At 42.9% G+C, this 23,175-nt stretch overlaps 1 protein-coding gene and 1 pseudogene across 1 annotated transcript in view; one reads left to right on the top strand and one right to left on the bottom strand.

Moving 5' to 3' along the window:
• LOC139419367 (F-actin-uncapping protein LRRC16A-like) overlaps window positions 1-23,175 on the bottom strand; it is a 208,182-nt gene that overhangs the window by 72,857 nt on the left and 112,150 nt on the right. Inside the window, exons 12-15 of the mRNA XM_071169311.1 lie at window positions 18,195-18,281; window positions 12,546-12,649; window positions 8,721-8,798; window positions 5,920-5,996 (exon numbers count right to left, since the gene is read on the bottom strand). Of these exons, the coding sequence (XP_071025412.1) occupies window positions 5,920-5,996; window positions 8,721-8,798; window positions 12,546-12,649; window positions 18,195-18,281 (346 nt within the window). The remainder of the gene's footprint in view (window positions 1-5,919; window positions 5,997-8,720; window positions 8,799-12,545; window positions 12,650-18,194; window positions 18,282-23,175) is intronic.
• LOC139378639 (nuclear factor 7, brain-like) lies at window positions 491-3,439 on the top strand (annotated as a pseudogene).

The raw sequence follows: 23,175 nt of genomic DNA, 5'->3' as shown, positions 1-23,175 counted from the left end.
CAGGTCAGAGGGTAAAGTGCAGGTCAGAGGGTAAAGCTGAGTAAAGATCAGTACTGTAACATTAATCTCTCTGGTGTTCAGCTCTGTTGGATCCACAACATTTGAATTTACATGGTGAGAGAGAGAGAGAGATTAGGAGGACGTATCATCATCAGAACTGTCATCTCCGTGTGTAGCTTCACTGTTGGGTGGATATTGTGGACGTAGGACTGTATTTCAGTGGATTACTTTCTCTTGAAAAGAGGAAATTGTTGAGAGAAACTGAACGTATTCTTCAGAAGTTGTTACGTAACAGGGAGTGGCACTGTGTGAGAAAATGGCCTCCAAACGTTCTCTTCCCGAGGAGGATTTCTCATGTCCTGTCTGCTGTGGCATCTTCAGAGATCCTGTCATTCTGTCCTGTAGCCACAGCTTTTATAAAGCCTGTGTGGAATTATGCTGGAAACAGAAGGAACCACGGGAATGTCCAGTTTGTAGGAGAAGATGTCCTATGATTGAACCTCCCTGTAACCTGGCTCTGAAGAACCTGTGTGAGGCCTTCTTACAGGAGACGAGTCAGAGAGCTTCAGCTGGGTCTGAGGTAGAAGAGAGGGGAGTCAGAGAGCTTCAGCTGGGTCAGAGGTAGAAGAGAGGGGAGTCAGAGAGCTTCAGCTGGGTCTGAGGTAGAAGAGAGGGGAGTCAGAGAGCTTCAGCTGGGTCAGAGGTAGAAGAGGGGAGTCAGAGAGCTTCAGCTGGGTCTGAGGTAGAAGAGAGGGGAGTCAGAGAGCTTCAGCTGGGTCTGAGGTAGAAGAGAGGAGTCAGAGAGCTTCAGCTGGGTCTGAGGTAGAAGAGAGGAGTCAGAGAGCTTCAGCTGGGTCTGAGGTAGAAGAGGGGAGTCAGAGAGCTTCAGCTGGGTCTGAGGTAGAAGAGAGGAGTCAGAGAGCTTCAGCTGGGTCAGAGGTAGAAGAGGGGAGTCAGAGAGCTTCAGCTGGGTCTGAGGTAGAAGAGAGGAGTCAGAGAGCTTCAGCTGGGTCTGAGGTAGAAGAGAGGGGAGTCAGAGAGCTTCAGCTGGGTCTGAGGTAGAAGAGAGGAGTCAGAGAGCTTCAGCTGGGTCTGAGGTAGAAGAGGGGAGTCAGAGAGCTTCAGCTGGGTCTGAGGTAGAAGAGAGGAGTCAGAGAGCTTCAGCTGGGTCTGAGGTAGAAGAGGGGAGTCAGAGAGCTTCAGCTGGGTCTGAGGTAGAAGAGAGGAGTCAGAGAGCTTCAGCTGGGTCAGAGGTAGAAGAGGGGAGTCAGAGAGCTTCAGCTGGGTCTGAGGTAGAAGAGAGGAGTCAGAGAGCTTCAGCTGGGTCTGAGGTAGAAGAGAGGGGAGTCAGAGAGCTTCAGCTGGGTCTGAGGTAGAAGAGAGGAGTCAGAGAGCTTCAGCTGGGTCTGAGGTAGAAGAGGGGAGTCAGAGAGCTTCAGCTGGGTCTGAGGTAGAAGAGGGGAGTCAGAGAGCTTCAGCTGGGTCTGAGGTAGAAGAGAGGGGAGTCAGAGAGCTTCAGCTGGGTCTGAGGTAGAAGAGGGGAGTCAGAGAGCTTCAGCTGGGTCTGAGGTAGAAGAGGGGAGTCAGAGAGCTTCAGCTGGGTCTGAGGTAGAAGAGGGGAGTCAGAGAGCTTCAGCTGGGTCTGAGGTAGAAGAGGGGAGTCAGAGAGCTTCAGCTGGGTCTGAGGTAGAAGAGGGGAGTCAGAGAGCTTCAGCTGGGTCTGAGGTAGAAGAGAGGAGTCAGAGAGTTTAACCTTTAATGAAACAGCAGGGCACATGAAGAGTCAGGTCCAGCACACAGAGAAACAGATTAGGAAAGAGTTTGAGAAGCTTCACCAGTTTCTACGAGATGAAGAGGCAGAAAGGATAGCTGCACTGAGGGAGGAAGAGGAGGCCAGGCTAGCTGCACTGAGGGAGGAAGAGGCAGCCAGGCTAGCTGCACTGAGGGAGGAAGAGGAGGCCAGGCTAGCTGCACTGAGGGAGGAAGAGGAGGCCAGGCTAGCTGCACTGAGGGAGGAAGATAAGCAGAAGAGTCAGATTGATGAAGAAGAAGATTGAAGAGAGAAAGACATCATCACTTTCAGACTCAATCAGAACCATAGAGGAGGAGCTGAAAGATGAAGACATCTCATTCCTGCAGAACTTCAGGACCACAAAGGAAAGATCCCAGTACACACTGTTGGATCCACAGCTGGTCTCAGGAGTTCTGATAGACGAGGCCAAACACCTGGGCAACCTGCAGTTCAGAGTCTGGGAGAAGATGCAAGGGATCCTCACATACACTCCTGTGATTCTGGACCCAAACACTGCTTCCCCCTGGCTTTCTCTGTCTGATGATCTGACCACTGAGATACACAGGCACTAAACAGCAGCTCCCTGACAACCCAGAGAGATTCATGAAGTATTATAGATGTTCTGGGATCTGAGGGGTTCAGCTCAGGAAAACACAGCTGGGAAGTGGAGGGTGGGGGACCACAGTCACTGTGAGAGAGTGTGGTCTGTGGCTAAAGAGGGTGTGGCTAAAGAGTCCCTTGACAGGAAGGGGAAGGGGTGTGCATCACCACAGGATGGGATCTGTTGTATAGAGCAGCAGAATGGCACCATTAAAGAAGAAGGTGAGGAGGTGACATTATCAGTCTGAAGAGGACATCCCAGAGGATCAGAGTGCAGTTGAACTACGACAGGGAGGAGACATCCTCAGTCTGAAGAGGACATCCCAGAGGATCAGAGTGCAGCTGAACTACGACAGGGAGGTGACATCATCAGTCTGAAGAGGACATCCCAGAGGATCAGAGTGCAGCTGAACTACGACAGGGAGGTGACATCATCAGTCTGAAGAGGACATCCCAGAGGACCAGAGTGCAGCTGAAATACGACAGGGAGGAGACAACCTCAGTCTGAAGAGGACATCTCAGAGGATCAGAGTGCAGCTGAACTACGACAGGGAGGGGAAGGTGTCCTTCTACGACCCCAAAGACACACTAAGCTCCACTTATAAAGACACATTTACTGAGAGACTGTTTCCATACCTTGGTATGGGAGAGACTGCTGATGACAACAACCCTGATATTCACATCTGCCAATCAAAGGTGTCTCTGACAGTGATGCCATCCCAGTAAGGTGTGCGTATGTGTACGCGTACGAGCGTGCCTGCATGTGGGTGAAATGTGTCAGTTTCAGTGGACATTATCAGGAGATATTCTTTAAACAATACAGATCATACCCATACAAACGACCCCCCCCCCGAGATCCCCCTGCTCACCCCCCACCCTCCACCTCCAGACCCCCCTGCTCACCCCCCACCCCTCCACCTCCAGACCCCCCTGCTCACCCACCACCCCTCCACCTCCAGACCCCCCTGCTCACCCACCACCCCTCCACCTCCAGACCCCCCTGCTCACCCCCCACCCCTCCACCTCCAGACTGCCCTGCAAACTTGACTCAAATACGATTCCCTCAAGATTGTTCTGATGTCCAAAAGATTTCACATCGACATTTTGTGATATAAAACGTTTAAGTTTCATGTATTTGAAAATATCTACATTGATCAATCCAAAATCGCTTTTTTAATGCAGTCATGGAAATACATGTATTTCCTATTACCAAGTAATGTATGGTTTCCATGCTTTAGTTTCCCATGTGTAACCAATTTATCAGTGGATTCTGAAAAGCTCTCCAAGGATTGTTCCAGAAGGTTGTGTTTTTAGGGAGGGATATTGGTTCTTGTTGAATACATTTCATTTTCTTCCATATTGTTATAGTGTTCCATATTGTTCTAGTGTTCCATATTGTTCTAGTGTTCCATATTGTTCTAGTGTTCCATATTGTTCTAGTGTTCCATATTGTTCTAGTGTTCCATATTGTTCTAGTGTTCCATATTGTTCTAGTGTTCCATATTGTTATAGTGTTCCATATTGTTATAGTGTTCTATATTGTTATAGTGTTCTATATTGTTATAGTGTTCTATATTGTTATAGTGTTCCATATTGTTATAGTGTTCTATATTGTTATAGTGTTCTATATTGTTATAGTGTTCCATATTGTTATAGTGTTCTATATTGTTATAGTGTTCTATATTGTTACAGTGTTCCATATTGTTACAGTGTTCCATATTGTTATAGTGTTCCATATTGTTATAGTGTTCTATATTGTTACAGTGTTCTATATTGTTATAGTGTTCCATATTGTTACAGTGTTCTATATTGTTATAGTGTTCCATATTGTTATAGTGTTCTATATTGTTATAGTGTTCTATATTGTTATAGTGTTCCATATTGTTATAGTGTTCTATATTGTTACAGTGTTCCATATTGTTATAGTGTTCCATATTGTTATAGTGTTCTATATTGTTATAGTGTTCTATATTGTTACAGTGTTCTATATTGTTACAGTGTTCCATATTGTTATAGTGTTCCATATTGTTATAGTGTTCCATATTGTTACAGTGTTCCATATTGTTATAGTGTTCTATATTGTTACAGTGTTCCATATTGTTACAGTGTTCCATATTGTTACAGTGTTCCATATTGTTACAGTGTTCCATATTGTTACAGTGTTCCATATTGTTATAGTGTTCCATAGTGTTATATTGTTATATAGTTTTATTTGTATACTTTTTAAAAGAATGTCTTCGGTGGGCTAATTGGCTTCACCCAGAATAAGTATAAAAACTTTGCCATTCTGAAGAGGTTTATTCTTCCTGTTAGATTTATGGGAAGATTGTTCCATTTAATTAGATCTGCTTTCATATTGTTTAGTAAAGGGATAAAGTTATCTTTATAAATGTGTTGTTTGTTGTCACTTATTAAGCATCCTAAGTGTTTGATATTTTTTGTAGTCTACTTAAAAGATTGCTGTTTTTTTTTTAGAGTATTCTGAAAATATTTAGGGCGGGGAAGGGGGGGGCATTGAGTTTTCAATATTGATCAGGTATATCAGGAGATTGTCTGCAAATAAGTTTACTTTATACTAATGTTTACCAATACTGATGATACCTGCTACATTTGGGTCCTGTCTAATTCTTTCTGCAAGCGGTTCAATTGCCAGTGCAAACAGGAGGGGGGAGAGAGGACATCCTTGTCTTGTGCCCCATTCTAAAGCAATTTCATCATTTTTATAAAAATGCATTATTTCATCTGGAAAGTTGAAAGCTTCCAAAGTTTTGAAGCGAATAGCCAATTCAAGATGGTCGAAAGCCTTTTCGCCATTGACATTGAATAAATCTATATATTTTTTGCATATTATATTGTACTGAAACATGTTCTTGTATTTGTTTGTAAGTGTCTATTTAAAAAATAAATGTTTGATTGATATGTATCTAGTCTGGTAAAACTTTTCCCATTCTATTGCTTTACCACTTTTAAGAATCAATTGTTTATATTAATCTAATTATCCAGGGTCAATCGTGGTTGGGAACATTTAAAGTTTAGTTTTGTGTTGTTGTTTCTACAGTAATTGCCTCTCTGGGAATTGAATTGATATTATTAAAACAGAAAATTAAATCATATAAAACAATTTTTTTTTAAATTTGACCTTTATTTAACCAGGTAGGCTAGTTGAGAAAAGTTCTCATCAGACAGCTTCTCTAATTAACAGCTATCCATCCTCCTGAGTTCGGACACATTGATAAATGACAACCACCCACAGACCAGCTAAATATTAATATATTCATATTTAAATACATTACAATCTGAATACAGCTGCAAAGCCACAACATGGGGTCTTTGGTGGCAGCCATACAAGAACTAACACTTTGTGACCAACTGGGCCATGTGTGGAGATCAAATGAATGAGCTACATGAGATAATGCTAGGACTAAAAGAGATGTATTATGATAAGATGAGATGACCCCATGGCTGAGGCAGAGGGTCTGTGGTACTCTACTGCTGGTTGTTATATTATGGGATGTCGTGGGTCTCACCTATGTGCAAATACACTCTTGGACATGTTGAGGACAGAGAGGTTCTGGACGGAGCCCCTCAGGAGAGCAGAACACACCTGGAATACAGAGGAATTGGTTAGAACAGATATTAGCATTAGCTATTAGCATTAACAGACCTATAATAGAGAGGAGTGGATTAGCACAGATACCAGCTAAAAGCCATTAACCATTAGCATTAACACACCTACAATACAGAGGAGTGGATTAGCACAGATACCAGCTTTAGCCATTAGCATTAACACACCTATAATACAGAGGAGTGGATTAGCACAGATACCAGCTTTAGCCATTAACCATTAGCATTAACACACCTATAATACAGGGGAGTGGATTAGCACAGATACTAGCTTTAGCCAATAGCCATTAGCCATTAGCATTAACACACCTATAATACAGAGGAGTGGATTAGCACAGATACCAGCTTTAGCCATTAGCCATTAGCATTAACACACCTATAATACAGGGGAGTGGATTAGCACAGATTCCAGCTTTAGCCATTAGCATTAACAGACCTATAATACAGAGGAGTGGATAAGCACAGATACCAGCTTTAGCCATTAGCCATTAGCATTAACACACCTATAATACAGAGGAGTGGATTAGCACAGATACCAGCTTTAGCCATTAACCATTAGCATTAACACACCTATAATACAGAGGAGTGGATAAGCACAGATACCAGCTTTAGCCATTAGGCATTAGCATTAACACACCTATAATACAGAGGAATGGATGAGCACAGATACCAGCTTTAGCCAATAGCCATTAGCCATTAGCATTAACACACCAATAATACAGAGGAGTGGATTAGCACAGATACCAGCTTTAGCCAATAGCCATTAGCCATTAGCATTAACACACCTATAATACAGAGGAGTGGATAAGCACAGATACCAGCTTTAGCCAATAGCCATTAGCCATTAGCATTAACACACCAATAATACAGAGGAGTGGATTAGCACAGATACCAGCTTTAGCCATTAGGCATTAGCATTAACACACCTATAATAAAGAGTGGATTAGCACAGATACCAGCTTTAGCCATTAGCCATTAGCATTAACACACCTATAATACAGAGGAGTGGATAAGCACAGATACCAGCTTTAGCCATTAGGCATTAGCATTAACACACCTATAATAAAGAGTGGATTAGCACAGATACCAGCTTTAGCCATTAGCCATTAGCATTAACACACGGAGGGACTTGGATGAAATGACTGAATGACATGTATGTGTACATTTATTTTGCAATGCTCACGCATGCAACGTGGCCAGTTGGGTCAGCATGTTAGTCTATCCTGTTTGATGCAACACCATCTGGCCATTGGACATGGTGATTCATGGGAGTGGTTACAATGTATCACTGATCAAATGTTCTCATAAGGCCCATTGGACATGGTGATTCATGGGAGTGGTTACAATGTATCACTGATGAAATGTTCTGGTAAGGCCCATTGGACATGGTGATTCATGGGAGTGGTTACAATGTATCACTGATCAAATGTTCTGGTAAGGCCCATGGGACATGGTGGTTCATGGGAGTGGTTACAATGTATCACTGATCAAACGTTCTCGTAGGGAAACATTTAAACGAAGTTGGGATCCTTAATGTTAAGAGAAATCCATAACCAAATGTTTTATCTTCCCCCCCCAACACATAATTAAAATCAGTGCCGTTATCTCAAAACATAATTTTCCATGTTATAGTCTAATTAGAATATATGGCTATAAAACCAGAGAGGAAGAGGCGAACTTTGGTTAACTTTAGGGTAATTTTAGGGTAACTTTAGGTAACTTTAGGTTATTTTAGGTTACTTTAGGGTAACTTTAGGTAACTTTAGGGTAACTTTAGGTACCTTTAGGGTAACTTTAGGGTGACTTTAGGGTTACTTTAGGGTTACTTTAGGGTTACTTTAGGGTTACTTTAGGGTTACTTTAGGGTTACTTAGGTTAACTTTAGGGTAATTTTAGGGTTACTTTAGGTAACTAGGGTAACTTTAGGTGTACTTTAAAGTAACTTTAAGGTAACTTTAGGGTAACTTTAGGGTTACTTTAGGGTTACTTTAGGTAACTTTAGGTAACTTTAGGGTAACTTTTAGGGTAACTTTTAGGGTAACTTTAGGGTTACTTTAGGTAACTTTAGGGTAACTTTAGGTAACTTTAGGGTAACTTTAGGTAACTTTGCAGGGCTAATCTCACTAATACTTAGTGAGACACAGATTACCAGATCAATGCACATTGTTCTGCCTGCCTGCCCCTCCTCTCTCTCCCTCCCTCTGAGTGGGCGGTGGTGTTTTTTGTCTCCTCATATGAAACTACAGTAGGCTGTATCGATGAGTCTATTCAGATATCCTGGTACGTCGCTCCACGGAAACACCTTGGTTACGGCCTGTTTGTTTTGTCTTTTAGGGTAGGCGACACTACGGCCTTTTAAACGCCGACACGAAACCTTCTCTGGAGACATGAACGCCATTTCACTTGTCTGTAAAGTAATGCCGCTTCTGAAGCGGGATTAAGGTCCATCACTAGGCGACCGGACCTGTCAATCAACCTGCCTGTTGCCTGCGCGCAGACCACTGTCTCCTAAAAAAGTAGTTTAAGTTTGTTAAATATTGGCACTTACCAAAACATTGAACACACACACACACACACACACACACACACACACACACACACACACACACACACACACACACACACACACACACACACACACACACACACACACACACACACACACACACACAGGAAATGCACACCAGACTATTGTCTCACTCACCAGGTCCAGAGAACAGTCTGTGTTGGACAAGTCCAGAGTCGTCAGGCTGTTGGGTTGGCCCAGGAAATGGTAGAAATGCTGGTAGAAAAATGGAGGAAAAAAAACAAGTTTTAGCAACAAGACAGTCTGGATGGATGAATGATGGTCTGATGCTGTCTATAGGTAACAGGTAATACTGTCTGGATGAATGATGGTCTGATGCTGTCTATAGGTAGCAGGTGATACTGTCTGGATGGATGAATGATGGTCTGATGCTGTCTATAGGTAACAGGTGATACTGTCTGGATGGATGAATGATGGTCTGATGCTGTCTATAGGTAACAGGTGATACTGTCTAGATAAATGATGGCCTATAGGTAACAGGTAATACAGTCTGGATGGATGAATGATGGTCTGATGCTGTCTATAGGTAACAGGTAATGCAGTCTGGATGGATGAATGATGGTCTGATGCTGTCTATAGGTAACAGGTGATACTGTCTGGATGGATGAATGATGGTCTGATGCTGTCTATAGGTAACAGGTGATACTGTCTAGATAAATGATGGTCTATAGGTAACAGGTAATACTGTCTGGATGGATGAATGATGGTCTGATGCTGTCTATAGGTAACAGGTGATACTGTCTAGATAAATGATGGTCTGATGCTGTCTATAGGTAACAGGTAATACTGTCTAGATAAATGATGGTCTATAGGTAACAGGTAATACTGTCTGGATAAATGATGGTCTATAGGTAACAGGTAATACTGTCTGGATGAATGATGGTCTGATGCTGTCTATAGGTAACAGGTAATACTGTCTAGATAAATGATGGTCTGATGCTGTCTATAGGTAACAGGTAATACTGTCTAGATAAATGATGGTCTATAGGTAACAGGTAATACTGTCTGGATAAAGTATGGTCTATAGGTAACAGGTGATACTGTCTGGATGAATGATGGCCTGATGCTGTCTATAGGTAACAGGTAATACTGTCTGGATGAATGATGGTCTATTGGTAACAGGTAATACTGTCTGGATGAATGATGGTCTATTGGTAACAGGTAATACTGTCTAGATAAATGATGGTCTGATGCTGTCTATAGGTAACAGGTGATACTGTCTGGATGAATGATGGTCCGATGCTGTCTATAGGTAACAGGTGATACTGTCTGGATGGATGAATGATGGTCTGATGCTGTCTATAGGTAACAGGTGATACTATCTGGATGAATGATGGTCTGATGCTGTCTATAGGTAACAGGTAATACTGTCTGGATAAATGATGGTCTATAGGTAACAGGTGATACTATCTGGATAAATGATGTCCTGATGCTGTCTATAGGTAACAGGTAATACTGTCTGGATAAATGATGTCCTGATGCTGTCTATAGGTAACAGGTAATACTGTCTATATAAATGATGGTCTATAGGTAACAGGTGATACTGTCTGGATAAATGATGGTCTATAGGTAACAGGTAATACTGTCTGGATAAATGATGGTCTATAGGTAACAGGTGATACTATCTGGATAAATGATGGTCTGATGCTGTCTATAGGTAACAGGTAATACTGTCTGGTTAAATGATGGCCTATAGGTAACAGGTAATACTGTATGGATGGTTAAATGATGGTCTGATGCTGTCTATAGGTAACAGGTAATACTGTCTGGATAAATGATGGTCTATAGGTAACAGGTAATACTGTCTGGATAAATGATGGTCTATAGGTAACAGGTAATACTGTCTGGATGGATGAATGATGGTCTGATGCTGTCTATAGGTAACAGGTGATACTGTCTGGATAAATGATGGTCTATAGGTAGCAGGTAATACTGTCTGGATAAATGATGGTCTATAGGTAACAGGTGATACTGTCTGGATGGATGAATGATGGTCTGATGCTGTCTATAGGTAACAGGTGATACTGTCTGGATAAATGATGGTCTATAGGTAACAGGTAATACTGTCTGGATGAATGATGGTCTGATGCTGTCTATAGGTAACAGGTAATACTGTCTGGATGAATGATGGTCTGATGCTGTCTATAGGTAACAGGTGATACTGTCTGGATGAATGATGGTCTGATGCTGTCTATAGGTAACAGGTAATACTGTCTGGTTAAATGATGGCCTATAGGTAACAGGTAATACTGTCTGGATAAATGATGGTCTATAGGTAACAGGTAATACTGTCTGGATGAATGATGGTCTGATGCTGTCTATAGGTAACAGGTAATACTGTCTAGATAAATTATGGTCTATAGGTAACAGGTAATACTGTCTAGATAAATGATGGTCTATAGGTAACAGGTAATACTGTCTGGATAAATGATGGTCTGATGCTGTCTATAGGTAACAGGTGATACTGTCTAGATAAATGATGGTCTATAGGTAACAGGTAATACTGTCTGGATGAATGATGGCCTATAGGTAACAGGTAATACTGTCTGGATGGATGAATGATGGTCTATAGGTAACAGGTAATACTGTCTGGATAAATGATGGCCTGATGCTGTCTATAGGTAACAGGTAATACTGTCTGGATGAATGATGGTCTGATGCTGTCTATAGGTAACAGGTAATACTGTCTGGATAAATTATGGTCTATAGGTAACAGGTAATACTGTCTGGATGGATGAATGATGGTCTATAGGTAACAGGTAATACTGTCTGGATAAATGATGGCCTGATGCTGTCTATAGGTAACAGGTAATACTGTCTGGATAAATTATGGTCTGATGTTGTCTTTAGGTAACAGGTAATACTGTCTGGATAAATGATGGCCTATAGGTAACAGGTAATACTGTCTGGATGGACAAATGATGGTCTGATGCTGTCTATAGGTAACAGGTGATACTGTCTGGATAAATGATGGTCTATAGGTAACAGGTAATACTGTCTGGTTAAATGATGGTCTATAGGTAACAGGTAATACTGTCTGGATGAATGATGGTCTGATGCTGTCTATAGGTAACAGGTAATACTGTCTGGATGAATGATGGTCTGATGCTGTCTATAGGTAACAGGTGATACTGTCTGGATGAATGATGGTCTATAGGTAACAGGTGATACTATCTGGATAAATGATGGCCTATAGGTAACAGGTGATACTATCTGGATAAATGATGACCTATAGGTAACAGGTAATAATGCTTCCTGCCAACGTATAGTGATTTCTCTGAAGGCCATTGTATCTCTTGTCAGGGGTTGTCATGGGTGACCCTTCAAGATTGTGATCAACAGCTATACTGAGAGCACTGAGGTCATCAGATGTGTGTGTGTGTGTGTGTGTGTATGGGCATGCATTCCCATGGGAACCCCTAAACAAAGCTACATCAGGCCTGACGGTCTCAGAAAGTGAAGGCTTCTAATCCATCACCCTTTAAGCCAATCAGAAGGACTTGTCCTCTGACATCAACCTTCCCATCAGTCTCTAGTAGCTCACAGTGTGTCAAGATCTACAAGGTGATCCTACAGAGTCAGATGACTGATTTAAACCCAGCTGAGTACAGCCTCGCCACAGAGACACAGGCATCAACACTGAGCTGGGTAGAGAGACTAGCGAACACAATCGATGTGGTATGATTGATGCTAGATGTCAGTGTGATTTGGACTGCGGTTGTGTGCGTCTCCCTGGCTCGGAGGAGGGGGAGACGCCGCAATAGGACTCGGTGTGTGAAGACTAGACGACCTGGTTCCGCTGGATCTCTCCCGTCTTCAGTTAAGTCTTGTTTCAATATCTGTGCAAATGAACAAAACGTCCCTTTCTCCTCTCAACTCTACCCATTATGACTCTGTTATTAAGGAAGTGACCAAGACAGATGTGACCATGTCGCCACCTACCGGGATGTCGTCTGCCCGCAGTAAGTTCCCTGAGAGGTCCAGGTGACTGAGCGTGCTGGGGATGGACTGGTTGGCACTCAGTGACTGGGCAAGGCTGTTCACCCCTGGGACAACACACAGAGGGGTAGAGGATGGTTAGAGACAGAGAGGTAATGTACAGTAATACAGGCCTGTTCCCCCCTGGAACAACACACAGAGGGGTAGAGGATGGTTGGAGACAGAGAGGTAATATACAGGTAACAGGTAATACCTGTTATTATTACAGGCCTGTTCCCCCCTGGAAAAATACACAGAGGGGTAGAGGATGGTTAGAGACAGAGAGATAATGTACAGTAATACAGGCCTGGGTACAGAGAACAGGTTAGAGGATGGTTAGAGACAGAGAGGTAATGTACAGTAATACAGGCCTGGGTACAGAGAACAGGTTAGAGGATGGTTAGAGACAGAGAGATAATGTACAGTAATACAGGCCTGGGTACAGAGAACAAGGTAGAGGATGGTTAGAGACAGAGAGATAATGTACAGTAATACAGGCCTGTTCCCCCCTGGGAACAGAGAACAGGCTAGAGGATGGTTAGAGACAGAGAGATAATGTACAGTAATACAGGCCTGGGTACAGAGAACAGGTTAGAGGATGGTTAGAGACAGAGACATAATGTACAGTAATACAGGCCTGTTCCCCCCTGGAACAACACACAGAGGGGTAGAGGATGGTTAGAGACAGAGAGATAATGTACAGTAATACAGGCCTGTTCACCCCTGGGTACAGAGAAGGCCATTGAGTACCAGGTAACACTACCAGGTAACACAACCAGGTATCACCACCAGGTCTCACCACCAGGTATCACCACCAGGTATCACCACCAGGTAACACCACCAGGTAACACCACCAGGTATCACCACCAGGTATCACCACCAGGTAACACCACCAGGTAACACCACCAGGTATCACCACCAGGTAACACAACCAGGTATCATCACCACCAGGTATCACCACCACCAGGTAACACCACCAGGTAACACCACCAGGTATCACCACCAGGTAACACAACCAGGTAACACAACAGGTAACACCACCAGGTATCACCACCAGGTAACACTACCAGGTAGCACTATCAGGTAACACCACCAGGTATCACCACCAGGTATCACCACCAGGTATCACCACCAGGTAACACTACCAGGTAACACCACCAGGTATCACCACCAGGTATCACCAGGTATCACTACCAGGTAACACAGTGAAGACAATAGGAAGGTCAGCACATGGCCTGATTCTCAACCAGTCATTCTCACAGTGAAGAGCCACATATACTGTAGGACATGAGCATTGCCAGGGTTATTAGTGGCACAATGTCACATCAAACACAGATCTACCTGGCTATAGTGGGTTAGACAGCCTGTCAACAATTTACCTGGCTATAGAGGGTTAGACAGCCTGTCAACAATCTACCTGGCTATAGAGGGTCAGACAGCCTGTCAACAATCTACCTGGCTATAGAGGGTCAGACAGCCTGTCAACAATCTACCTGGCTATAGTGGGTTAGACAGCCTGTCAACAATCTATCTGGCTATAGAGTTAGACAGCCTGTCAACAATCTACCTGCCTATAGTGGGTTAGACAGACAGTGAAGGATCTCTCTGGCTATAGAGGGTTAGACAGACAGTGAGGGATCTCTCTTGCCCAGAATCAAACTCCCATAAGTCAGTGTGAACTCTGAGGAACTGGCCTCTCTCCTGGGAGAACCAATCAATAGACAGATAAATGCCAGGCCTTAGGGGGCATTCTGAAGCATGCCGAAAGTGGATCTATGGAACTCAATTCATTACAGGCCATGACAGAGAAAGAGAGAGAGAGAGAGAGAGACAGAGAGAGAGAGAGAGAGAGAGAGAGAGAGAGAGAGCAGTAACAGTGCTGTTCCATTAGACTCCCTCCCTCTGCAGTAACAGTGCTGTTCCAAGAGACTCCCTCCCTCTGCAGTAACAGTGCTGTTCCAAGAGACTCCCTCCCTCTGCAGTAACAGTGCTGTTCCAAGAGACTCCCTCCCTCTGCAGTAACAGTGCTGTTCCATTAGGCTCCCTCCCTCTGCAGTAACAGTGCTGTTCCATTAGGCTCCCTCCCTCTGCAGTAACAGTGCTGTTCCATTAGACTCCCTCCCTCTGCAGTAACAGTGCTGTTCCATTAGACTCCCTCCCTCTGCAGTAACAGTGCTGTTCCATTAGGCTCCCTCCCTCTGCAGTAACAGTGCTGTTCCAAGAGACTCCCTCCCTCTGCAGTAACAGTGCTGTTCCAAGAGACTCCCTCCCTCTGCAGTAACAGTGCTGTTCCAAGAGACTCCCTCCCTCTGCAGTAACAGTGCTGTTCCAAGAGACTCCCTCCCTCGGCAGTAACAGTGCTGTTCCAAGAGACTCCCTCCCTCTGCAGTAACAGTGCTGTTCCAAGAGACTCCCTCCCTCTGCAGTAACAGTGCTGTTCCTTTAGGCTCCCTCCCTCTGCAGTAACAGTGTCATTAATTAGGGCTATATTACTAACAACATGCTGGTTGGTGTGAACAGTTTAATCAGAGGTGTGAACAGAGGAACACTGAGTAATTGCTCTCCTATGATGATGCTCAACTAAGCAATAAGGCACGAGGGGGTGTGTCCTATATACCACGGCTAAGGGCTGTTCTTAAAGCACGACGCAACACGGAGTGCCTGGATACAGTCCTTATCCGTGGTATATTGACCATACACCACAAACCCCTGAAATGCCTTATTGCTGTTATAAACTGGTTACCAACGTAGTTAGAGCAGTAAAAATAACTGTTTTATCTTACCCGTGGTATACGGTCTATTATACTGGGTGGTTCGAGCCCTGAATGCTGATTGGCTGACAGCCGTAGTGTATCAGACCGTATACCACAGGTACGACAAAACAGTTATTTTTACTGCTCTAATTATGTTGGTAACCAGTTTCTAACAGCAGTAAGGCACCTCAGGGGTTTATGATAAATGGCCAATATACCACGACTAAGGGCTGTGCCTATGAAAAGCCCTTAGCTGTGGTATATTGGCCATATATTGCTTAAATATATCATGGCTTTCAGCCAATCAACATGGCCTTATTGCTTAAATATACCATGGCTTTCAGTCAATCAGCATTGCCTTATTGCTTAAATATACCATGGCTTTCAGCCAATCAGCATACAGGGCTCGAACCACCCAGTTTATAATGTGCTTTAACCTTTGGTGAATACTTTGAACCTAACAACAATATAGACAACAATGTAAACAACAATATAAACAACAATATAGACAACAATATAAACAACAATATAGACAACAATATAAACAATATAGACAACAATGTAAACAACAATATAAACAACAATATAGACAACAATATAAACAATATAGTCAACAATGTAAACAACAATATAAACAACAATATAGACAACAATATAAACAACAATATAAACAATATAGACAACAATGTAAACAACAATATAAACAACAATATAGACAACAATATAAACAATATAGTCAACAATGTAAACAACAATATAAACAACAATATAGACAACAATATCAACAATATAGACAACAATATAAACAACAATATCAACAACAATATAAGTCATGCAAACCTGATTGTTCTCATATATCTCTCATACAGCAAAAAGGGAAATTATTCCACAGCAAGCAGCCCTGTGGATGTTAAACAGAGAGCAGCCCTGTGGATGTTAAACATTAGAGAGCAGCCCTGTGGATGTTAAACATCAGAGAGCAGCCCTGTGGATGTTAAACAGAGAACTGTCTGTGGATGTTAAACATTAGAGAGCAGCCCTGTGGATGTTAAACTGAGAACTGTCTGTGGATGTTAAACAGAGAACTGTCTGTGGATGTTAAACATTAGAGAACTGTCTGTGGATGTTAAACATCAGAGAGCAGCCCTGTGGATGTTAAACTGAGATCTGTCTGTGGATGTTAAACAGAGAACTGTCTGTGGATGTTAAACATTAGAGAACTGTCTGTGGATGTTAAACATTAGAGAACTGTCTGTGGATGTTAAACATCAGAGAGCAGCCCTGTGGATGTTAAACTGAGATCTGTCTGTGGATGTTAAACAGAGAACTGTCTGTGGATGTTAAACATTAGAGAACTGTCTGTGGATGTTAAACATCAGAGAACTGTCTGTGGATGTTAAACATTAGAGAACTGTCTGTGGATGTTAAACATCAGAGAACTGTCTGTGGATGTTAAACATCAGAGAACTGTCTGTGGATGTTAAACATCAGAGAACTGTCTGTGGATGTTAAACATCAGAGAACTGTCTGTGGATGTTAAACATCAGAGAACTGTCTGTGGATGTTAAACATCAGAGAACTGTCTGTGGATGTTAAACATCAGAGAACTGTCTGTGGATGTTAAACATCAGAGAACTGTCTGTGGATGTTAAACATCAGAGAACTGTCTGTGGATGTTAAACATTAGAGAACTGTCTGTGGATGTTAAACATCAGAGAACTGTCTGTGGATGTTAAACATCAGAGAACTGTCTGTGGATGTTAAACATCAGAGAACTGTCTGTGGATGTTAAACATCAGAGAACTGTCTGTGGATGTTAAACATTAGAGAACTGTCTGTGGATGTTAAACATCAGAGAACTGTCTGTGGATGTTAAACATTAGAGAACTGTCTGTGGATGTTAAACAGAGAACTGTCTGTGGATGTTAAACAGAGAACTGTCTGTGGATGTTAAACATCAGAGAGCAGCCCTGTGGATGTTAAACATCAGATAACTGTCTGTGGATGTTAAACATTAGAGAACTGTCTGTGGATGTTAAACATCAGAGAACTGTCTGTGGATGTTAAACATCAGAGAGCAGCCCTGTGGATGTTAAACATCAGAGAACTGTCTGTGGATGTTAAACAGAGAACTGTCTGTGGATGTTAAACATCAGAGAGCAGCCCTGTGGATGTTAAACATCAGATAACTGTCTGTGGATGTTAAACATTAGAGAACTGTCTGTGGATGTTAAACATCAGAGAACTGTCTGTGGATGTTAAACATCAGAGAGCAGCCCTGTGGATGTTAAACATTAGAGAACTGTCTGTGGATGTTAAACAGAGAACTGTCTGTGGATGTTAAACATCAGAGAACTGTCTGTGGATGTTAAACATTAGAGAGCTGTCTGTGGATGTTAAACATCAGAGAGCAGCCCTGTGGATGTTAAACATTAGAGAACTGTCTGTGGATGTTAAACATTAGAGAGCAGCCCTGTGGATGTTAAACATTAGAGAACTGTCTGTGGATGTTAAACATTAGAGAGCTGTCTGTGGATGTTAAACATCAGAGAGCAGCCCTGTGGATGTTAAACATCAGAGAACTGTCTGTGGATGTTAAACATTAGAGAGCTGTCTGTGGATGTTAAACATCAGAGAGCAGCCCTGTGGATGTTAAACATTAGAGAACTGTCTGTGGATGTTAAACATTAGAGAGCAGCCCTGTGGATGTTAAACATTAGAGAGCAGCCCTGTGGATATTAAACATCAGAGAACTGTCTGTGGATGTTAAACATTAGAGAACTGTCTGTGGTTCATGGTAAGGAAGTTGAATATAGGTTTTCCATGCAAGTGTCAGAATGTGAGAAACTCCAGTCATTACCTTTGGGTGACAATGAGGTTTTGGAAAAGTTTAAATGCTTGAGTCCCTTCGGGAGTTTGGCGAACTGTGTTCCCAGGGAGGTGATTCCTGGAGAAAACAGCAGAATGGAAAACAACACTTAGTCATTTGGCGATACAAGAACCACGATATCAGACAGACTGGGGATTTCAATTCACTGCCTTCATTTTCCCTGACCTGCCGAGGGGAGCTACGCGGGAAGGAAACTACAGCTCTGTTCACACAGACACTCAGTGTTCATTCTAATGCAGGCCGCTTAGCGTTTGGGTAAAGACAGATTCTACAACTCAACTGTCTCTTGACGATACATGTTACATGAGGACAAATTTTGCTAGTAAATCTGAGAGACGCAGGATATTTTAGCGTCTCTTTAATTGAAGTGAGTTGGAAAGACACCACCCGTCTAGAGGTGATGAAATGTTTACCCTGCTCTCATAGTTCAGAGGGAAAGACACCACCCGTCTAGAGGTGATGAAATGTTTAACCTGCTCTCATAGTTCAGAGGGAAAGACACCACCCGTCTAGAGGTGATGAAATGTTTATTAACCTGCTCTCATAGTTCAGAGGGAAAGACACCACCCGTCTAGAGGTGATGCAATGTTTACCCTGCTCTCATAGTTCAGAGGGAAAGACACCACCCGTCTAGAGGTGATGAAATGTTTACCCTGCTCTCATAGTTCAGAGGGAAAGACACCACCCATCTAGAGGTGATGAAATGTTTATTAACCTGCTCTCATAGTTCAGAGGGAAAGACACCACCCGTCTAGAGGTGATGAAATGTTTAACCTGCTCTCATAGTTCAGAGGGAAAAACACCACCCGTCTAGAGGTGATGAAATGTTTACCCTGCTCTCATAGTTCAGAGGGAAAGACACCACCCGTCTAGAGGTGATGAAATGTCTAACCTGCTCTCATAGTTCAGAGGGAAAGACACCACCCGTCTAGAGGTGATGAAATGTCTACCCTGCTCTCATAGTTCAGAGGGAAAGACACCACCCGTCTAGAGGTGATGAAATGTTTATTAACCTGCTCTCATAGTTCAGAGGGAAAGACACCACCCGTCTAGAGGTGATGAAATGTTTACCCTGCTCTCATAGTTCAGAGGGAAAGACACCACCCGTCTAGAGGTGATGAAATGTTTACCCTGCTCTCATAGTTCAGAGGGAAAGACACCACCCGTCTAGAGGTGATGAAATGTTTATTAACCTGCTCTCATAGTTCAGAGGGAAAGACACCACCCGTCTAGAGGTGATGAAATGTTTATTAACCTGCTCTCATAGTTCAGAGGGAAAGACACCACCCGTCTAGAGGTGATGAAATGTTTATTAACCTGCTCTCATAGTTCAGAGGGAAAGACACCACCCGTCTAGAGGTGATGAAATGTCTAACCTGCTCTCATAGTTCAGAGGGAAAGACACCACCCGTCTAGAGGTGATGAAATGTTTATTAACCTGCTCTCATAGTTCAGAGGGAAAGACACCACCCGTCTAGAGGTGATGAAATGTCTAACCTGCTCTCATAGTTCAGAGGGAAAGACACCACCCGTCTAGAGGTGATGAAATGTTTACCCTGCTCTCATAGTTCAGAGGGAAAGACACCACCCGTCTAGAGGTGATGAAATGTTTATTAACCTGCTCTCATAGTTCAGAGGGAAAGACACCACCCGTCTAGAGGTGATGAAATGTTTATTAACCTGCTCTCATAGTTCAGAGGGAAAGACACCACCCGTCTAGAGGTGATGAAATGTCTAACCTGCTCTCATAGTTCAGAGGGAAAGACACCACCCGTCTAGAGGTGATGAAATGTTTATTAACCTGCTCTCATAGTTCAGAGGGAAAGACACCACCCGTCTAGAGGTGATGAAATGTCTAACCTGCTCTCATAGTTCAGAGGGAAAGACACCACCCGTCTAGAGGTGATGAAATGTTTAACCTGCTCTCATAGTTCAGAGGGAAAGACACCACCCGTCTAGAGGTGATGAAATGTTTATTAACCTGCTCTCATAGTTCAGAGGGAAAGACACCACCCGTCTAGAGGTGATGAAATGTTTACCCTGTTCTCATAGTTCAGAGGGAAAGACACCACCCGTCTAGAGGTGATGAAATGTTTACCCTGCTCTCATAGTTCAGAGGGAAAGACACCACCCGTCTAGAGGTGATGAAATGTTTATTAACCTGCTCTCATAGTTCAGAGGGAAAGACACCACCCGTCTAGAGGTGATGAAATGTCTAACCTGCTCTCATAGTTCAGAGGGAAAGACACCACCCGTCTAGAGGTGATGAAATGTTTACCCTGCTCTCATAGTTCAGAGGGAAAGACACCACCCGTCTAGAGGTGATGAAATGTTTATTAACCTGCTCTCATAGTTCAGAGGGAAAGACACCACCCGTCTAGAGGTGATGAAATGTCTAACCTGCTCTCATAGTTCAGAGGGAAAGACACCACCCGTCTAGAGGTGATGAAATGTTTATTAACCTGCTCTCATAGTTCAGAGGGAAAGACACCACCCGTCTAGAGGTGATGAAATGTTTATTAACCTGCTCTCATAGTTCAGAGGGAAAGACACCACCCATCTAGAGGTGATGAAATGTTTACCCTGCTCTCATAGTTCAGAGGGAAAGACACCACCCGTCTAGAGGTGATGAAATGTTTACCCTGCTCTCATAGTTCAGAGGGAAAGACACCACCCGTCTAGAGGTGATGAAATGTCTAACCTGCTCTCATAGTTCAGAGGGAAAGACACCACCCGTCTAGAGGTGATGAAATGTTTACCCTGCTCTCATAGTTCAGAGGGAAAGACACCACCCATCTAGAGGTGATGAAATGTTTATTAACCTGCTCTCATAGTTCAGAGGGAAAGACACCACCCGTCTAGAGGTGATGAAATGTTTACCCTGCTCTCATAGTTCAGCCGGAAACATTCCAAGAGTTCTATTCTAGTCCAGAACATTCTGTTAACTCTTCTTCTCTATACTTGGACAACACAACAACGCAGAGAGTCACAGACACTATCATCAACGACAGGGAAATGCTTTCAAATTCATTAGATATTCTCAATGGAATGAGACAGCTAGATGACAAAACACACTCACTGAATCACCAGATTCAAATTCACAATAATCTGAAAGAGTTTAAGAGTTTAATATTTGATCAAGGGCAAAGGGATTCCAATTTAAATAGATTTAGAGGGGTTATACTAGTACTCAGAAGCAGCTCTCTGCTGAGTGATAGATTTAGAGGGGTTATTCTAGTACTCAGAAGCAGCTCTCTGCTGAGTGATAGATTTAGAGGGGTTATTCTAGTACTCAGAAGCAGCTCTCTGCTGAGTGATAGATTTAGAGGGGTTATTCTAGTAGTCAGAAGCAGCTCTCTCTGCTGAGTGATAGATTTAGAGGGTTATTCTAGTAGTCAGAAGCAGCTCTCTCTGCTGAGTTATAGATTTAGAGGGTTATTCTAGTAGTCAGAAGCAGCTCTCTCTGCTGAGTGATAGATTTAGAGGGGTTATTCTAGTAGTCAGAAGCAGCTCTCTCTGCTGAGTGATAGATTTAGAGGGTTATTCTAGTAGTCAGAAGCAGCTCTGCTGAGTGATAGATTTAGAGGGGTTATTCTAGTAGTCAGAACCAGCTCTCTCTGCTGAGTGATAGATTTAGAGGGTTATTCTAGTAGTCAGAACCAGCTCTCTCTGCTGAGTGATAGATTTAGAGAGGTTATTCTAGTAGTCAGAAGCAGCTCTCTGCTGAGTGATAGATTTAGAGAGGTTATTCTAGTAGTCAGAAGCAGCTCTCTGCTGAGTGATAGATTTAGAGGGTTATTCTAGTACTCAGAAGCAGCTCTGCTGAGTGATAGATTTAGAGAGGTTATTCTAGTAGTCAGAACCAGCTCTCTGCTGAGTGATAGATTTAGAGGGTTATTCTAGTAGTCAGAAGCAGCTCTCTGCTGAGTGATAGATTTAGAGAGGTTATTCTAGTAGTCAGAAGCAGCTCTCTGCTGAGTGATAGATTTAGAGGGTTATTCTAGTACTCAGAAGCAGCTCTGCTGAGTGATAGATTTAGAGAGGCAACACTAGTACTCAGAAGCAGCTCTCTCTGCTGAGTGATAGATTTAGAGAGGTTATTCTAGTAGTCAGAAGCAGCTCTCTCTGCTGAGTGATAGATTTAGAGGGTTATTCTAGTACTCAGAAGCAGCTCTGCTGAGTGATAGATTTAGAGAGGCAACACTAGTACTCAGAAGCAGCTCTCTCTGCTGAGTGATAGATTTAGAGAGGTTATTCTAGTAGTCAGAAGCAGCTCTCTCTGCTGAGTGATAGATTTAGAGGGTTATTCTAGTAGTCAGAAGCAGCTCTCTCTGCTGAGTGATAGATTTAGAGGGTTATTCTAGTACTCAGAAGCAGCTCTCTGCTGAGTGATAGATTTAGAGGGTTATTCTAGTACTCAGAACCAGCTCTCTCTGCTGAGTGATAGATTTAGAGAGGTTATTCTAGTACTCAGAAGCAGCTCTCTCTGCTGAGTGATAGATTTAGAGGGTTATTCTAGTACTCAGAAGCAGCTCTCTCTGCTGAGTGATAGATTTAGAGGGTTATTCTAGTAGTCAGAAGCAGCTCTCTGCTGAGTGATAGATTTAGAGGGTTATTCTAGTAGTCAGAAGCAGCTCTCTGCTGAGTGATAGATTTAGAGGGTTATTCTAGTACTCAGAAGCAGCTCTCTGCTGAGTGATAGATTTAGAGGGGTTATTCTAGTACTCAGAACCAGCTCTCTCTGCTGAGTGATAGATTTAGAGAGGTTATTCTAGTACTCAGAAGCAGCTCTCTGCTGAGTGATAGATTTAGAGGGTTATTCTAGTACTCAGAAGCAGCTCTCTGCTGAGTGATAGATTTAGAGGGGTTATTCTAGTACTCAGAACCAGCTCTCTCTGCTGAGTGATAGATTTAGAGAGGTTATTCTAGTACTCAGAAGCAGCTCTCTGCT

This window comes from Oncorhynchus clarkii, chromosome 2, assembly GCF_045791955.1.
Source record: "Oncorhynchus clarkii lewisi isolate Uvic-CL-2024 chromosome 2, UVic_Ocla_1.0, whole genome shotgun sequence".
NCBI classification, from domain to species: domain Eukaryota; kingdom Metazoa; phylum Chordata; class Actinopteri; order Salmoniformes; family Salmonidae; genus Oncorhynchus; species Oncorhynchus clarkii.
Note: the sequence above shows the minus strand (reverse complement) of the source record. Positions and strands in the feature narration are given on the sequence as shown.